The 20,311-nt window shown below is 38.5% G+C and overlaps 1 protein-coding gene across 1 annotated transcript in view; it reads right to left on the reverse strand.

Moving 5' to 3' along the window:
* PLCE1 (phospholipase C epsilon 1) overlaps nt 1-19,923 on the reverse strand; it is a 103,866-nt gene extending 83,943 nt beyond the window's left edge. Inside the window, exon 1 of the mRNA XM_017498160.2 lies at nt 18,358-19,923. Within this exon, the coding sequence (XP_017353649.1) occupies nt 18,358-19,563 (1,206 nt within the window). The 5' untranslated portion in view covers nt 19,564-19,923. The remainder of the gene's footprint in view (nt 1-18,357) is intronic.
* Between the last annotated feature and the right edge of the window lie 388 nt (nt 19,924-20,311).

Genomic DNA, 20,311 nt, shown 5'->3' on the forward strand with positions numbered 1-20,311 from the left:
GTTTTTACCAGCATAATTTCAACTTTCTCCAGAAACATCTGCAAAAGAAATTACTAATAAAAATGCTCCACAGCAAATTTTACTGTCAGGCAATACAGAGTAACAGATTCATCTACTGCAGGGGCACCTCTCCTGTCTTCCCCAGGCTCTCCTGCCTCATGTCCTTCACTCTAAGAAGGGGAAGTAGGGAGATGGACTCACATTTATCTTTTCTCAAAGATTGATTATCTCTTTGTGAGATGGTATTTAGGGGGAAGGAGGAAGTAGAAAAGTAGCAATTAGAGTGCTCCTTTAAATGTTATTATTAACACTTCTTGTCAAACACAACTGAATTGAACTTTGAAAACACTGATTTTAGTTTGGTTACAAGCCTCTAGGTTTCCATGTCGGCATTCTCTCCTCCAATCCTTATTCAGTCAATCATTAGTCAAATAAGTTATGTACTGAGAACTTGTTTTATGCAAAGCACTATTCTGGATAAAAAGGATTACAAAATTAAATAAGAAATTCATGGCCTGAAGAAGCTGAAAACCGATACAGAATTCACAGGAAAGTGTGAAACCAGAACCAATGAACTGTTTGTTCATTTGGTGGGAGAAATTAGAGAAGAAGAGGTCACTTAAAAAATGTCATACACCAATTTTTATTTACAAGGAGAGTATATTACTTTTGTAGTTTTAACCTTAAAGCCGAGTTAGATAAGATTAAACAAATACAAATGAAGGCATCCAAGTAGTGAGTCAGATAATCACAAGCCTATCTGTAGGTATGTAGGTGTGTGCCCTCACTGTTCAATTTTAATCACGTTGATGAGGATATTGATGTTTAGCAGGCTCAGAAACTGTGGACTGTATTCAGTTCCTATACATTTCAATTCTGAATCCAGGCCTATTTTACTAACAGCCACTTTAAGTTTCAATCTTAGCAGTAATTTTACAATGCCCACTGGCCTCCAATATTGCCGAGTGTTTGACCACAAAATCAGAAATTTCCGACGAGTTTTGGGATGCATATACTTATCTACAAAATTATTGGAATGGTGTACCCTTTGGATGAGCATGGCTTCTTTTTTAGATGGATCAGTTTCTTTTACAATGAGTTGCAATGATGAAGCAGATGTTTAATCATCTAGCTAGACCAGAGCAGCTGGCAAAATCTTCAAGCATGGTTCTTACACATGAAAAACTGCTAATCTCATCTGCAATTTCCATTTCTTCTAAGTAACTCTGAAAGTCGTATTTGTTTGGCTTGAATTTTGCTTTATCTAAACATTTTCTAATTCAGTGTATTTCAATATCTTGTTCCATTGGTAAGAAAATGATGCCTTTCAAATCACTACTAAGTCACATTGCTTTTTGGTCCCCCAGAATCCCTAATTTAAAAAAGCAGTTGAGGAGATCTTGTCAAGTTTCCATTGCCTAGTGATCTGACAGCTTCATAAACTAAATATGAATACTCTGCTTCAGCTCTTATCAGCTCTTACAAGTATCCCATCCCATAAACTGGCCAGAGTTAAGAGCAGAAGCATATAAGTTAACAACCTTGATCATTTTCTCTATCACTTCACGCTATGAACCTGTCCTACACTTTTTTTTCTGAAGAAAGATGAAATGGAAGTTGGTTACTCTGATTATCTCTTTGAATTGAACAAACTCTTGGAAGGTATTTCCTCACTCGTTTCTTTGCATATGACTACAAGTAAATCCAGTGTTTACATGTTTAGGAAAAACTTCTCTTAATGCATATGTACTAGATAATTTTGTTTTGTTTTGTTTTTAATTTTCATTTTTTGCAAAAAAAAAAGCCTTCCAAGTATTACACTTACAGTTCAACTCATAAGCTACAAGCTTAGGTGCCCTGACAGAGAAGAACTTGGTAGATTAGGGTAGTCTAAGAGCTTTTCACAAAAGGGATGGGATGTACTTACTTGGCTTTATAAAATGGCCAGAATCTTAAGTAGTGGAGTGACATAGTTTGGCTCTGTGTCCCTACCCAAATCTCATCTCTAACTATAATCCCCATAGGCCCCACGCATCGAGGGAGGGTCCTGGTGGGAAGTGACTGGAGATTGGATCATGGGGGAAGTCTTCCCCATGGTGTTCTCATGATAGTAAATGAGTTCTCATGAGCTCTGGTGGTTTTGTAAGTGTTTGACAGCTCCTCCTTTACATGCTTTCTCTCTCTTCAGCCATCTTGTGAAGAAGGTGCCTGCTTCTTCTTCAGCCATAATTATAGGTTTCCTAAGCCTCCCCACCATGTGGAACTGTGAGTCAATTAAATCTCCTTTGTTTATAAATTATCCAATCTCCAATAGTATCTTTATAGCACTGTGAAAACAGACAAATACATGGAATAAGTAGAGACATGACAAGAAGAGGGAATCAGCTCAGGCAAGGACTTAAAGGCTGGTAGGAAACAGAAAGTTACTATTCATAGTAGCCCCAAACTGTGAACAAACCAACTGACTGTTAACAGGGGAATGAATAAAGAATAGCATATTCATGAAATGAAATGGAAAATAGCAATGAGAATGTACAAACCACAACTACATGCAGCAACATGGATGAATCTTACAGATATTATGTTGGGTAAAAGGAAACATACAAAATAGTACCAACTATAAACTCTTTTATATAATGTTCAAAAATAGGCCAAGTGAATGGTGTTAGGAGACAATACTAGTTTGTTTTGTGGGAGGGAGGGAGGTAGAGAGAGAGAGACACTGAAAAGAGATACAGCAAAGGCTTCTGGAGTGTTAATGTCCATTTGTTAGTTTGGGTGCTGGTTAAATCTGTGTTCACTTTGTGAAATACATTGACCCGTACACCTTGTATGATTTGTGTATTTTTCTGTAGATGTACTATACTTCAACAATAACTGAGAGAGAGAAAGAGAGAATAAGTAGAGGGCCAAGAATAGTAAGGACACATCTTTAAAAAGTTGTTAGAACTTCCTAATGTTACTGGCACAGTGATGGATAAATGCACCAATGAATTAAATTAAAGGGCTCAGAGAAGGCCTACACATATATGGAATTTTGGCATATGATAGAAGTTACATGTCAGATTAGAGCTGGAAAATGGATATTGATGCAGCAAATGATGACAATGGATTCCTGCCTCACACACCATATATAAAATCAAAGATTTAAATGGGTTAGGGAATTAGAGGTCAAAAATAAAACTCTAAAGCTTCTAGCAGAAAAATATCAGTGAATATCTCAGACTTTAGGTAGAGAAAAAAATGTAATAAACAAAAAGCAGTGATCATAAAACTTCAATAAATTTCCTATAAAATTTAAAAATTTTGTTCATCAAAAATCTTAGAAAAAGGAAAAGACAATTTAAATCTAGGAGAAAATATTAGCAATATACACAAACAAAAAAAAGATAAGAATATATCCAGCTAGGCACACTGGCTCATACCTGTAATTCCAAGATTCTGGGAGGCTGAGGTCAGAGCATAGCTTGAGCTCAGGACTTCAAGACCAGCCTAGGCAACATAGTGAGACCCCGTCCTTATTAAAAATAAAAAAATTAGCCAGGCATGCATACCTGTAGTCCCAGCTACTCGGGAGGCTGAAGTGGGAAGGATCGCTTGAACGCGGAAGTTTGCGACTATAGTGAGCCATGATCCTGCCACTGCACTCCAGCATGGCTGACAGAGTAAGATTGTCTCAAAAATAAATAAATAAATAAATAATATATATATATATATATATATATATATATACACACACACACACCTGGGGTAATATGGCATTGTGGTTAAAAATTGAGACAAGAATCCAAGAAGGCTGGCCTGATAGTAGTGGGTTGTCAGAACTTATTAACAGTGTCAGTAAAAATATATATGTTTTCAATAAATCCTACAAATCAATAAAGAAGCACAAGCAACCCAACAGAAAATGGGCATTTTAACACACAAAAACTACATGGTCAATTAAAACACAAAGATATGGTAAACATCAGTGATCAGGAAAATGCAAAATTAAACAGAAATATTTTTTAATTCATTTGATTGGCAAAATAACAAGTTGAGAGAGAATTCAGATTCAAAAAATCTTTTGTACATCATAGTGATGGGGTGGGGGGTCTGTGTAAACTGGTGCAACCACTTTAGAAAACAGTTTACTACTATCTCCTAAATCTGAACATTCACATACCCTGTGTTTCAACAGTCTGCTTTCTAGGGATATATCCAAGAGAAAATTTTGGACACATATAACAAAGAACATACACAAAAATGTTCATGGATGGGTTATTTAAAATATCAAAAACATAGAAACAATCTAAATGTCCATCAACTAGAGAATGTACCAGTAAAGTATAATATATTCACATATAGGAGTATAATACAGCAATCAAAACAAATAAACTACAGGAAAAGTATAAATGAATCTTAAGAATATAATACAGTGTAAAATAAGTTCCAAAAGCTTATACACAGAGTACCTTTATATACCTTTATATAAAGTTCAAAACAACTAAAATTAAAAATCTGTAGGTTTTTTTTATTGATGGGAATTCACATAGTAATCACCATTTTGAAGTGTACAATTCAGTGGCATTTATTAAAAACGTACAGTTCTCAAGAATACATGTAGATGCAATAACACTGTATAAAAAGGAAAGCAAGGGAATGATGGAAACAGAATTAAGGAAGATGGCACCTGGGTAAGGAGGGACATGCAGCGGTTTGGGGTAGCCAAGAAGGGGGAATCACATGGTTAGGCATAGGGTTTGCCAAGGTGCTAGTTTTACTACTGGCTGTTAAGTTCATCAGTGCTTACTTCACTACTGAAAATGACCAAGTATATTTTAAAAAATTGAATACATTGGTCCCGTTTGCCTCAAAGCAACAAATTCTGGTAACAATTTCTGCAAAGTATAGAAAGCAATTTTCACAATAGATGCTTTGAAAACAAAATAGGAGGCTGGACACGGTGGCTCACACCTGTAATCCAGCACTTTGGGAGGCCGAGGCAGGTGGATCATGAGGTCAAGGAAGACCATACTGGCCAACATGGTGAAACCCTGTCTCTACTACAAATACAAGTGGACTGTGCCTGTAGTCCCAGCTACTCAGAAGGCTGAGGCAGGAGAATCGCTTGAACCTGGGAGGCGGAAGTTGCAGCAAGCCGAGATCACCACTGTACTCCAGACTGGCGACAGAGTGAGACTCCATCTCAAAAAAAACAACAACAAAAAAAAAAAAAACAGGAAAATTCCTATTCTATTGAGAACAATTCTATCTCTTTAAATTTTATGTGAAGTCATAAAACGGGAAGGAAAATAAGTGGCTAAAACAAAATGGCAAAGGGCCTCAGAAATCAAAATTATTTTTGGAATAAGTCCCACGGACTCCTGTGAAAGAGAAAGGTGATCAATTTTCTTATGACAGACATTTTGCCTTTTTACTGGTAGGAGAGAAGCAATTCTGGCCCTGGCAGGAACTAATAACCCACTTCTTCCATGAAGCTTTCTAAGACTACACAAATCCTCCTGCCACTCATATAGCACTTAAGAGACTGTATCCCATCTTTTATAGCTATTCTGTCAGGGTCCCTAGAGAAAAATCTTTATTTACCTAAAGGTAATACAGCATTGTGGTTAAAAATCGAGGCAAGAAGCAAAGAAGGCTGGCCCAATGGTAGTGGGTTATCAGAACTGATTAACAGTGTCACTAAAGTTGGTATACGAAACCCACTGCTAAATTTGGCTTTTTATTTTTTAAAAGGTTATTTATTTAAAATAAGGTTATTTATTTAAAAAATGAAATTTTTAAAAAGAATCAAAGGAAACAACAACAGCTTATAGTGCCGGGTACTGATCTAAATGCTTAAAAAATGGTAACATTTTCGTTAACATATGCTAACATTCAACATACAAAAGTCTACTAATCTTTACAACAACACTAAGAGGTAGGTAAAATTATTTAGAAATAAATAGAGGCACAGAGAGGGTAAGTAACTTGCATGACGTTTCAGAGCTATAAATAGTAAGTACAGGGTCAGAATTTGAAACTAGGCATGCCCCTAACCTCATACTCTTAATCATTACAGAGTCTTAAGCTCTCAATTACTTAGCTGTTATAATTTGATCAGTTCAGCGCCATACCCAATGGGTCAGAAGTAGTGTTTGGCATGTGGCACAGAGCAGGAAATTTGACTTGAGAGCAACCTGGACTCCAGGCTTCGCTCTGACACTGATGCCAGACCAGACCTGTGAAAGGCCATTGTCTCTTTGAGCCTAAGTTTACTATTCTGAAAATGAAGGGTTGGACCCAATGGTCTCTAAAGCCCTTGCAGTGCTGATGTTTTATGGGTCTGGGGTTCTTGGCTCAATTCCTTGCAGCCCAGACCATACTGGCTCTGCCTGGGCCAGGTCTGGCCCCTCCTGCTTGGCTCAGTGTCTTGCATTTGGCTCTGCTTCTCACAAATAAAAGAAAAAGAACAAGGGGAAAGATCCTCCTGAGAGACTGGGAGGGATCCCATGGCTGCTCTGTATGCTTTGAAGCACTCACAATCATTAACCAGAGAGAACTACCTGCCAAGTGAAGGATGGAAAGAAACTAGGCTACAGGGAGGAATGAACTCACAAAACCTCACTACATTCAAATTAAAAGGGCACCTCTGAGCACTTAAAGAATTGACAATGTTATTGCAACAAGATGTGCCAGTGTCTTAAAGATATGAAGACAGGATAAGCCAAGAAAACCAGAATGGATCAGAGAAGGCAGGACAAACCTGATAAACTATGCACCAACCAAGGTTATTTATAGCCTGGGAAGAGGGTGAAATCTAAATAAAAGACAGGCATGTCTGCCTCCACCATCCCACCATGAACTCTTCCAGGGCTGGTGCTGTGTTTTAGGAATCTGTGCATCCCAGGAACTGTAAAGGCATTAGGGTTCAGAATCTGCCAATATCAACAAAGCACCTACTAGGTGACATGGCTATTTGTATCAGAAATATATTTTTAATGCTATTTTAGAGATGAGGAGAGAGAGTCTATAGAGAACTTGATTCTAGTCCTGGGTCTTCATCATTAGCTATGTGAGCCTGTTCAAGTAACTTCACCCATCTAAGGCCTTGGCCATTTTATCCATAAAATAAGGGCTGAATGTAATTATAGAAGATGGGCCAGATGCCGTGGCTCGTACCTGTAATCCCAACACTTTGAGAGGTCAAGGCGGAAGGATCACTTGAGGCCAGGAGCTTGAGACAAACCTAAGCAACAATGTGAGACCCCATCTCTACAAAACGAATTTTTTTTTAATTAGCCAGGTGTGGTGGCACTAGCCTGTATCCCCAGCTTCTTGGGAGGCTGAGGCAAGAGGATTACTTGAGGCCAGGAGCTTAAGACCAACCTGGGCAACAAAGCAAGACACAATATGTACAGGATTTTTTTTTAAATTAGCTGGGCATGGTGGTACACATCTATAATCCCAGCTTCTCAGGAGCTGAGGCAAGAGGACTGCTTCAGCCCAGGAGTTCAAAACTGCAGCGAACTACGATGGCACCACTATACTTCAGCCTGGGTGACAGAGCAAGACCCTGTCTCTAAAGAAAAAAAAAAAAAAGATGGGCCAGCTCAAGAATCTATAGTTTAGAAAGTTAACAAATATTTACTTTATATTCATGTATAAAAGCATTCTCCTGAACTAATTTAGTGTCTTTATATTTTAGATCATTGGAACTCAATGGACTCTACCGCTGTGAGCACATAATGTATGAATCTAAGAAAAAACAAATTGAAGTCTTGGGCTTCAGAAGCTCTTCTGCTTCTGTTCCATGTGGTACTAGGCAGCATGACCATGCGTGGCTAGGCATGTTGTGCCCTGTAGAAGGGCATCTAGCCAAGGAAGGTAGAGGAGATGGGGCTAAATTCCAATCTGCCTTTTGGCATGAGCTTTGTGCCCATGAGGCTCAGTCCAAACCAAGGCTGCATTCTGAGTTTCTGAGTGCCTATGAACTGTCCGTCAACACTGAAGGAGAGCCATGGCCAGGACTGTGAAGCAATGGCCAAGTCTGTGTTCAAGTTTTGTGTTATATACAAAATGTATAGTTCTACCTTTGCTTAAAACATTTCCAGACACCTCCTTTCACCTCCAGTCAGTTTTTAAGATCTCCAATAAAACCAATCCTGTCCTTGATAATCACATGTCAGTATGGACCCAAATCAGCATTAGCCAGGATGCTTGAATGGATTGTTTCTAAAATTCTCAATCCAAGGATTGAGACATTGTACATAATGGCAGCATAAATGGAAAGTGGGGGCAACCTTTCAAGGTAATTCCTTGGAAAGGGACAACCTTCATTTAGCTGAGCAAGTCCTGGAGTTTAAAATAAATCTATTTTATTACCTTCACATTTCCAAAACATGGGTAGCTACTAAATGTACTTGGCAAAAATACAGAAAAATAAAAACTCTGAGAAAAACACTCACTGGATTCTCTAGGCATCTAATGTGTTGTCTTTACATGTAGATAGTGTTTTTTTGTCACCACTAGCAAGTCATTCGTTTTGAGGCCCCTGACATTTCTAGCAACCAATTAGATTTGCACCGGTTCATTCACAGTCTTTTTCCTTTATGCTGTGATCAATAGCTACCAAGACCATTCATTCTGGATTTCCTGGGTCAGTCTCAATTTCAAATATTCTGCCCTCTTTCCTCTGAATAAAAAGTTCCCAAATTTTTATTTGGAAAATACGGTCACCATAATAATGGCATTCACCTCACAAAAATATCAGTCAGGCCAGAGTCATACCATCATTACACTGCCCATATTTGGTTTGTGGCCATCAAAAGGAGAACTGGCTGGTCCAACCAGGGTCTGAGGCCATTCTCTTGGTCTCATTAAAGAGAAAAATAATGTACTTACTATTAAACAATTTAGAACTCAAATAAACGTTCCCCTTGTCTTGGAAGAGTTTCTCAAGGCTAAGGAGTTACTATCTGATGGAAGGGTACAAAAATCTGGAAAAAATGAAGCTATGGGGCTTTCCAACTGCCAAACTCCCACAGGCTGGCTCCCAGTGCACATCACACTTGCTATTAAAGTGTCACCATTTATAATTTGGTGCTGAATCTTTCTGAAGCTAAGCTATTCAACGTGGTCTATCAACAAACTGATTCCTTATTCCTTATTCTATTAAAACATAGGTATAAAATGAAGTAGGTGTTGGCAATAAAAGTTATCTAATCTCAAGTTGAAAATGAAGTTACTATTCATTCATACCAGCACCCCGAAAGGGAAACCAAAGTTTCGGGTTTCCATAGCGGGTTTGACTCCACGCTTGCAGCATTTATGAAAGGAAAACAGGCTGCCTTTGGTTTTGTTTTGTTGCCTACTCTGTAGTTTTGTGTCTCTTTTGCCTCCAGGTGCCTCACTCTGAATCTTTTAGAGCATGGAGTAAGAGGAGAAAAGTTACACTTGCAGGGAGGTTTTATAGTGTTTGCCAAGCACTTTAATATACAGCCAGCTTAGATTTTTTTCCTCCTGCCTCACAATCTTGTGAAGTAGGTGAAAACTTCATTTTAATGGTGTGACTATGGAAAGAAATGCTACTGAGTCATGTCTTTCATACTTAGGTCAGTTGGTCAGAACCCTGGGAGATCACAGAAAACTTTAAATTAAAATGGAAAAATACTAACATATGTTCCCAGTAGTTTTGGGTATCTCAGCATGACCGTGAATAAGCTATAGATTCTGACTCAAGATGTATGCAGCTTGGTTTGGACTTTGTTCTTGCTTACTTACTTATAAAACTTCTTAACTGTACTTCTCCATGATAGCAATTCTGTAAAACATTCAAATCTTCGGGCTTGGTTTCCTCCTCCTAGCAGGCTGAGTCATAAAAAATAAATCTTAGTCATTTCAATAGACAACACACCCCTCACATTAAGAATTGGTATTGTTCCCTGCATCTCCCATTTCATCCAAAAGTCACACCCAGTTCACATTTGAAGGAAAAAAAGAGCCCAGGGACTCATCCAGCTCAACATTTGCACATTTAATAAGAGAACAGAATTTCTGCCAAGTTATAGGGGTGAGTTGCATCAGAATCTTCCAGAGGAACTTAGGAGCAGTTATGAGCATGGACTTTAGAGATAGCCAGACCTGGGTTCAAGTGCTGACACTGTGTGACCAATGAAATGGGGGTGTTTAGTCTCATAGACAGTTGCAATGAGAATGAAAGGAAAGAAAAGATAAAAGACAAGACATATGGGAAGCCCAGTACAAGACACAGTAAACATCCAGCCAGTACTTACCATTTTACGTCTACAGACATTTCCAGGCTTAGCCAACTCCCCTGCCCTTCTACTACACCAAGTGTCAGGGAGTGAGTGACAAGACTCACTCCAAATCAAACCTCAAGGAGGGGCTGCTGGGGGAGGTGGAATACTCACTCGCCTTGAAACTCAGGGTCAGGATTTAAATCAGGGGAAGCCATAGACTGGCAGAATTTTAGAATTAAGAGGAAGTGTGTAATTTATAATTTGTTAAATTGCTATATGCAAATTTTGGACATAGTTCATGAAAATGGCCATGCCCAAAGTAATCTATAGATTCAATGCTATCCCCATCAAGCTACCACTGACTTTCTTCACAGAATTGGAAAAAAACACCTTAAATTTCACATGGAACTGAAAAAGAGCCCACATAGCCAAGACAATTCTAAGCAAAAAAAAAAAACAAAAAAAACAAAAAAACACAAAGCTGGAGGCATCGTGCTACCTGACTTCAAATTTTACTACAAGGCTACAGTAATCAAAACAGCATGGTACTGGTACAAAAACAGAGATGCAGATCAATGGAACAGAACAGAAGCCTCAGAAATAAAACCACACACCTACAACCATCTGATCTTTGACAAATCTGACAAAAACAAGCAATGGGCAAAGGATTCCCTATTTCATAAATGGTGTTGGGAGAACTGGCTAGCCATGTGCAGAAAGCTGAAACTGGATCAAGATGTGGAGAAATCGGGCCAGGTGCGGTGGCTCACACCTGTCATCCCAGCACTTGGGAGGCCAAGGTAGGCAGATCACCTGAGGTCAGGAGTTTGAGACCACCCTGGCCAACATGGTGAAACGATCTCTCTAGTAAAACTATAAAAATTAGCTAGGTGTGGTGGTGCTCGCCTGTAATCCCAGCTATTCAGGAGGCTGAGGCATGAGAATTGCTTGAATTCAGGAGGCGGAAGTTGCAGTGAGTCTAGATTGCACCACTGCACTACAGCCTGGCGACAGAGTAAGACTCCGTCTCCAAAAAATATATATATATATATATATGGGGAAACCAGAACTCTTTGCATTGCTGGTGGAAACATAAAATGTGCAGCTGCTTTGGAAAACAGTTTCCATTCCTAAAAAGATTAAACAGAGTTATCATGTGACCTAGCAATTCAATTCCTGGGTATTTATCCAAAAGAAATGGAAACTATGTTGTCACAAAAACTTCTGCATGAATGCTCACAGCAGTATTATTCATAATAATCCCAAAGTGGAAACAACTCAATGTCCAACAATTGATGAATAGATCAATAAAATGTGGCATTCTTACAATGAAATATTATTCAGCAGTGAAAAGTATTTAAGTACTGATTCATGCTACAGTATAAATGAATCTTTAACCTTGAAAAGATTATGCTAAGTGAAAGAAGACAGGCACAAGAAAGTCCCTTTCACAAACAGAAAGTCCCTTCATATGAAAGTCCAGAATAAGGAAATCTATAAAGACAGAAAGTGGATTAGTGGTTGCTTAGGGCTGGGGGAGAGGCACAGGATGGGGCGCGGGAGGGTGATAGCTAAAAGACACAGATTGTTTTTGAGATGATGAAAATGTTCTAAAATTGATTGTAGTGATGCCTGCACATATCTGTGAATATATTTAAAACCACTGAATTATATTCTTTAACTGCGTGAATTGTATGGTATGTGAATTACGTGTCAAAAAGCTATCAAAAAAAATAAGAAGAAACCAAAGCATTTCTCCTCCCCTTCAAGGAGATCTGCTATTGTGTTTCAAAGAACTGGCCTTCCCTATCCTTGAAAGATGATTGCATGCCTTTGTGTTGCTGAGGCCTGAGAGGGTTTTCTGCTGAGCTTTCTGAGAGTTTGAAGAGTGATGGCTGAAAGAAGAAGGGAGGGTTTAGGGTTCCTGGTAGAGGACTGAGCCTTGGGGTTAGGGGTTCAGGGTTCTGATGACTGAGCTCTAGAAGACCCATATTTAATGTGAGGCTCTGCATGTGTTCAGGCAAGCCACTAGAAAAAAGAACTGAAAAAGAACCACTGAAAGGGGCACCATTTGGCTATCATGGTGCCAGAAAATAAGCCCAGCACCGCTGTCTGATAAAAGCTTTTGAGAGAGGACCCTGTCTGAGCTACCAGTTAGTGTACTTGTGGCGGTCAGTGGGTGTACCTCCCCCCAGTGATGTTTCAAATCCTTAAGTGCTGAATCATTTGGTCACCAGGGTGGAAACCTCTTCTGTAACCCCAGGACTCCCTTAAACTCAGAGGGGGGCACCTCTATAACTCATGACTTTGCAGAGGTCATTCAAGGGGCAGCTTGAGTGCCCCCTCTGTAAAATGCAGGTTGTAGAGCAGATCAGGGCTTCAACAGGTGGTTTTATCCTTGCCTACTGGGTCTAATTCTTTTCAGGTCACTTACTACCATGGCCCATTTTCAGGGATAGGGTCTCTCCAGCTGCTAATTCCCATTATGTAGGACATCTGGGGAAAAGAAAAAAATAATAATCCTAATGCTGATACTGTCCCAAGACTATTATGAGAATAAAAGTGGCCACCAGTGCATTGACCTTACACTGGAATCCAGAGTCAAGGTTTTTCATTCCTGCTCTTACCAAATCTTAGCCAAAGAGCTGGCATAACTACAGAGATGCAGGGGGCAATTTATCGTACATTACACCAATGCAGCTAATAAGGGAAAGTTGTGAAGTCATCACAAAGCTGGACTCTGACAGCCATCACATTTTCCACTGATGCACTAGATGTGACTAAACTGCACAGGAGCTGAGAGGAAGCTGGATTCCCTTTCACTGTGCTCAGCAGGAAGGGGCCAGCATCATCCCATACCCATGTCGTCAACCCAGCACTACCCTTTGTAATGAAAGAGGCAGCCTGGCAAATCACCAAGTACAGGCTTCCAGCTTAGCCTAAGCACCCCACGAAATCTTAATTATCTCAAGGTCCAAATTGTACCCTAGCTCCAGGCAACCAAATTTCCAGACCAGAAAACAAGACATGTTGCCATCTCAACAGCAATCCCTTACAATATTGAACAGTGGGGATCAGTAGATATTTTATCATCCATAAAACTTACAACTTAGAAGGCGAATTTATTATTGGTAGGTCCCTTTACACATAACAGACATTATGTCTCCCCTAAGGTTCAGGTCTCTTCAATTTGAAAGAGACAAAATATAGAATCAAGGACATGTATACCAACAAAGGCAATTTTGTGAAACACTCAAAAAATAGTTGCCTCCTAGGATTAATTTTCTGCGCTTGAGAGTAAAGCACAAAGAAGAAAGGCACATTTTAAAAGGAAATAAACAGAATAAGAAGCAGGAATATAGAAGCTGCTTTTGACCTTACTTTTTAAATTATACCTTTTGTAGTCTGATATAAAATATTTTTATTCATTCTTTACTTTTCATTTGTATTCTTGGTTTTTTACTTTATCTGAGTTTTTTTCTATTTTGTCATACATATTCTTGTACAGTAAATCTTCTTGTGGAACAAAGAAGGGAAATAAGTGAAGTGATAATACAGGAGCCAGTGGAATGCCTGCCCTGGCGCCTCCACATTCTCTGACTGCATGTGGAGCTCGGGTTACATGAGCAACTCCAGCAGGGCAGAAGCAGAAACTTCTTGTACTTCACATTCAAGATAACTATATGTATCTAAACTCCTCAAAATTCAGGCAGGTTGAGAATTTTTTTTTTTTTTAAGGAAAAACACCCTTAACCAATCTTTAACCTGGAGACTTCAGCCACCTGTCAAAATATCCCATCTTGTTTCAGAGCAGGAGAGAGGGAATATGACTATAACTGGATAAGGGATAGGGTTTTAATTTCTTATGAGGAGGAGAAGGAGGATACCAATATAGTCAGTATGTCAGCAAGCATTAATCTTCATTAGTGTTTTCCATTCAAATCCACTCTTCTCTACACAGCTGTGCAAATACAAACTAAATGGGTCATTCTGACCAAGGCATCCAAGAAAAAAACAATGTTTAATGTTGAGGGCCAAGGAATTAATTGGACAAATAGCACATTCTTTAAATGTGTGGGAAGGATTGTTCAAACTACCACATTATAGATTGAGAAACACGCATTCAAATTCATGCCACTGTAACACCCCTGAGTGAGAAGACAAACAGCAGAAGGAGGTGGAAATGTGTTCTCGACAAAGTATATCCACAATGGCCAGGGTGAGAAAGCAGCACTCGCTCCTTGCTGGAACTGTGCAGTGAGTAGCATCTCATTTAACGCCACAATAACACCACTATTCTCAGTTTATAAAAAAGGTAATCAGGAACAAAGAGGTCAAACCGTGTACCAGAATTCACATGGCCAGTCAGCAATGGAGTCAGGGCCACAATTTAAATTCAGGTCGACTGACCCTAGAGACTGTATTTCTAACATGACATTGTCCTTATTCTCTATATATTTGGCATTATACTTGCATCATGGAGAGTACAAAAATGCAGAACTCATTTCTTGTCCTTAATTGATTTACAATCTGATTGAGGAACCAGAACGGACACCTATGAAATGACCAAAACACAGGAAAAGGAGGATATCATTAGGGTCTGCATCTTTGAAGGAAGTAATTCATAGGAGCTGGGGAAACTAGTTATAATTCACCTGCGTAACTTTTTAGGATTTCTACCAGATCCTAAACTAAAAAACAAGATATATAGAATGTAATACCTAAAAAAATACTGATTCATTCCTGCTATGGTGTGATTTGGATATTCAGAAAGGGCTCCCCCTTTAGAAATCTCCCTTAAGAAAGGACAGGACAACCAACCTATTCCCCAGCTGCATCTTAATGGTTAAGAAAAATGCCAATAGCCTCCTCCAAGCCTGCTTAGACCAAGGGGATAGAAGTTCCTGGAGTCTACTCTGACAGAGGTGTGGCAACCTCTCCCAGCCTCCAGATACTAAGAAGCAGGGAGAAGAAAATTTACATCATCCCTTTTGTCCTTTTCAATTAGAAATTAACCATCCCAGGGCCTTTGATGGACAAGGGCAGGTTTGAGCTGGGACCAATGAATAAGCTCAGAAGAAACAGCAGCAGGGCTGCAGAAAAGAAGAAACTGGAGGAGAGTATGGGGATACCAAAAATTATTCTGAAATGTACACCCGATTCACAACCCTCATTGGGAAACTATGATAAATGTTCTAAAGCAAGCTATTTCCATTTCACTTTGCTATATTTAAATTTCTGTTGTACTCTTAATGTTCGAGTGTACATGATTTTTTTAAACCACTGTACTGTTAACTAGGATGACATGCATGTTGCTCTCAACAGCAGTTTCATGGCAGTGTGATGCTGCGCAAGTCATCTAGTGCCAAGCAGGACAGGCATGCTGGTAACAAGCTCCTCATCTATGACTCAGGTTTCATGTGGAATCAAGTCAAAGAAACACATCCCTAGACACTGGCTGGGTGAGTGGCCAACTGTATAGAGAAGGACATGCAGGCTTTCACTTTTCAGGCAGGTTCCCAGGTCAGCCCTAATCTTCCTAAGAACCCAAGTGGTGTCAGGGTTTTTAGAGAAGGGCAAATAGTCCTGAAATGTCCTGATCAGAAAGCAAAGAGCTCTGTTTAAACTCCCAGCCAATAGTTCACAACTTCATAGAATCCATAGAAACACTGAAAAAATATTCATGCTGTGCCCTACCCCAGTGATTCTGATTCAAAGGGTCTGGGGAGGGGTCTGGGCAGTGACTGCAACATGTAAGTGGGGTTACAATCACCATATCTAACATGGTCAAGTCTGAGATACTGTGAGCATCAATGAATGGGGTCACTCAATCAACAGATGCTGAAATGAACAGAATTTTTCTGTTCTTTTAAACACTTACTCTGAATTTTATTTCTTTCTGTATCTCAAGAAACTACCTAAGAGTATGAGCTGCCTGAATTAAATCTTATTTTACTTACTAAGTGACCTTGGATAAGGTAAATAATTTCCCAGGAAATCAGTTTTCTTAGCAATACAATAGGGTTAATTATCACACCAACATCATATGGTAGTTAAGATGATTATATAACATGGAATATATAAATTATTTAGCCCAATATATGGCATATTTTGAATGCTCAATAAATGTTAGCTACCCTGATTGATATTTCATATGGTTGGGCTGTGTCCCCACCCAAATCTCATCTTGAATTGTAATAATCCCCATGTGTCAAGGGCAAGGCCAGGTGGAAATAACTGAATCATGGGGCAGTTTCCCCCATACTGTTCTCATGGTAGTGAATAAGTCTCATAAGATATGATGGTTTTATACATGAGGGTTCCCCTGCACATGCTTTCTTGCCTGCCACCATGTAAGATGTGTCTTTGCTCCTCCTCTGCCTTCTACCATGATTGTTTGGCCTCCCCAGCCATGTGGAACCGTAAGTCCATTGAACCTCTTTTTCTCTGTAAATTACCCAGTCTAGGGTAAGTCTTTATTAGGAGCATGAGAACAGACTAATACAATGATGATGATGATGATGATGATGATGATGAAAGTAAAAATATATCACTTATATTTCAACAAAAAGGATGTTTCTCTAGACCAGGTGCTTATTTCTAGGGTCGAGTTTTAAAGGACTTGTGAAGAATTGGAATGTGATAGTTCTAAAAACAGTTTCACATAGAGAATAATTGAAGGAAGCAAGAGTGTTCAGGATAAAAAAAAAAAAATCCAGGATGGCACATGGCACTGTCCTCAGAAGTACAGATAAGGTCTGAGAGCAGGCAGCCTGATCATATGTATTTCTAGAACAGGATTCTTAAAGAGGGGAGACTGGGAATAGAATCAGAGGACCTGGAAATCTGGTTGAGGAAAAAAAATGAATCATTATTTTCATTAATCCCAAATGGAAATTTACATTTCCTTTAATTTTGAATATAGGTAACAAACTTCAGTAGTAGTAATAGTAACTGTGATCTTGTCACAATAAAAGTCACAGAGATTTCCATACCTTATTACAGTTGTGATAGATATCCTAAAATGTTATTGATATTTAGGGTGACCAACTGCCCTGGTTTGGTCTGAAGGGTTTTCCAGGATATGAAATTTACAGTGCTAAAACTGAGAAAATTTCAGGTAATCTATTCCTTACTTACATTCATCACTACAACTATCCCTCACTATCCGAGAGGAATTGGTTCCAAGACTGCCACCATCCACATGAATACCAAAGTTCAAGGATGCTCAAGTCCCTTATATAAGATGGCCCAGTATTTGTGTATAACATACATTCATCTTGTATACTTTAAATCTTCTCTAAATTACTTAGAATACCTTATACTATGTAAATAGTGTTATAGTGTATTGGTTTTTTTAAAATTTGTGTTATTTTTATTGTTATATTGTTATTTTTTGTTTCTTACAAAACTATTTTCAATATGCAGTTGGTTGAATCTATGGATACATAAACTGAGAATACAGAGGGCCATAATTTGAAATTATGATACTTATCACATCACCAGATACTATTATTTAATATATTAATAAAGAAGCACCTAAATTGCCATGTTAATTTTTTTAAAAAATCTTGATAAATGTGTATCAACATAACTTGTCCTTTATGATGCTTTCAATTTCATTTGACTCATTTTAAAACATTATTCTGAATCCATATGTTCATCACTCTGCCAAAGGGGTCCATGGCATAAAAAAGTTTAAGAGGGAAGGAAGTGGGGAAGTTGGAAAATGTAAAAAAACAGAATTAAGTTCTGTTAGGTCTGGAAACCTAAAAACAATAATGAACTACACTATAGCAGAGGAACCAGGCATTTATCTCAAAATAACAAAAAACAGATAATCAACAGATGGATCCATTTTTTCCACTACCAGGAAATCTCCCTAATCCCTCTACTCCCAATAATAGTATTTTCTGACATACTTTTATATTGCAGTATCAACTCAATCTTGGTAGCTGTCAATTGGAGTATCTATTTTCAATAACTACAAATGCTTATCCTAAGAATCATAATTTGACAGATCTTAAAATTTCTCATGAATTAAGAAATGGAAATTTGGATTTTTTAAAAAAGCAAGTTTAAATAAATGGTATAAAGAAACTCAAATGCTTACAGGATACCACTGGGCTTCTGACAGATGTCGGCTCCCACCTTGCCTTATCTCCACCGTTGACAGGGGTTCCATTACTCTCCCACAAGACAGTAAGGGATTATTTCTCTTCTCATCAATGTAACTCCATGCAATCAGCCCAATGTGGCCAGAAGGCAGAGTTCTCACAATTGCTCTTGTTCCGGTATACACAGATTTCTTAACTTCTCTGTCATTTTTGCAGAATCTTCTGACTAACAAAGTGGACCGCTCCTTTTTGCTTTTAAAAAAGTCATCTTCTACATCTTCACATTTATCAGGGACGTCCTCAAAATGGCTCAAAAAGGTCTTGGCAGCTTGACTGTCACTAAAATCTTCCCTGCAAAAACTATCACTTGAATATACCATGTCAACCTTCTGGCAAGAGCCTTCAAAGCAAAAGTATTTTTCATTCAAGGTGTCACAATGATCACACTGCAGCTGCTCATTCTTATTATCACAATTTTTTGCCAATTCCATTAGTTTACAGGTATATGCCACGTAGTTTTTCTTTTGCTTCTCCTCACCCCTGGGTAGTGGTACACAATTTCCACAGTCATCTAAAATTAAGTTTTTTGATAGGGTACAGAAAGTGTCTGACATTCTTCTTTCAACTTCATAATGAAAATGAAACACTGTCGTGCTGCTGTCAGGGTGTGCTCTGTCTGTCTCTAGGATAGCCGACTGATTTCCCAAAGGACTAATGTCCATGGGAGGTCTGTCTAGTTCCAGTTGAATTTCAGGGAACACCCTTCTTTCCAGTGGAGAAGGAATTCCAGTTTCTAAACACAGGTCTTCCTCAGCGACAGAGTTGCACATTTCATAAAATTGTCTCTGAGGAAGGCCATGCTGATGGTTTCTTAACATGTTGTTGCAGTTAATGTTAAGGTTTTTCACAGAATCTGGTATGCTTTTCTCCCAGGATTTTTCATTACTGTTCTCATCACTCACTACTTTCTCCCTTGCTATTGAGAGAATCTCTGGCAAGTTGCTTCCAGAAGATTCTTCTTTAAGTTTGTTCAGTCGTGAGATGGTATGAGAAGTCTGCCCACTCTGTCTGACAGTATGTGCTTTTGAAATATTGATGTCTGAGACCTTTTCACTACTTTCATCTGAAGCTGATTGGGCAGAAACCACTTTTCTCTGAGTCACAGGTATGAGAACAGAAGCTGTCATTTCTTCAGAAGTCATCTTGGACTAACACACAAGTTCCAGCTATTGCTCTATTTCTCTTCCCTGGTGATCATGTCAAGGTTTTAATAAAATGACTCATTATTATGACAATCTCAGACATACAACTCCTCCCAAGAAACAAAGGGATACTTCCTTTCATTCAGGTGCATTAAGAGGAAAATAATTTTTCTCAGTTATAATTTCTTATGATGAATATATATTTTTTCTAGATCAGGGTTTTAAGATGGTAGATCAATTTTCCTTTCTCTGTTATGTGAAGCAAAATTTTTTGAAGACTGTTACTTGGGCTTGCACTCTGCAACTTCTGATACATCATTGACTTGCAATGATTTAAAAATCCAGTTTGAATGATTCCTGTTTCCTGTAAGAAAAGAGATAATGTCAAACACTGTGTCAGTCAGTGAGTTTTTAAAAAAATGAGCTCATACTCCCAAGATGAAGACCAATTTTGAGAAAAAGGGTTGTTTTGCAATCAGAAGTTGGCTTTTACGTTTTTAGCATTTATTTTTTGATTTAATATTTTAGAACTTCTGCTTCCAGCCAAAAGGGAGTAACAAGGGCAAGATTTATTTATCCACCTTAAATAACTAAAAATAAAAATCAAGAAAAAAAATGGTTTTCAGACACTGAACAACAGGCAACACAGACATTGATCTCTGAAAGAAGGAAAAAAAAATGAAGTGAGCTCTATAAATGCTCTTGCTTACTTCTTAGAAAGTTTCTAGGCTACAAGGTAGAAAAAGGA

The sequence above is a fragment of the Cebus imitator genome, unplaced genomic scaffold (assembly GCF_001604975.1).
Source record: "Cebus imitator isolate Cc_AM_T3 unplaced genomic scaffold, Cebus_imitator-1.0 Scaffold238, whole genome shotgun sequence".
Classification (NCBI taxonomy): Eukaryota; Metazoa; Chordata; class Mammalia; order Primates; family Cebidae; genus Cebus; species Cebus imitator.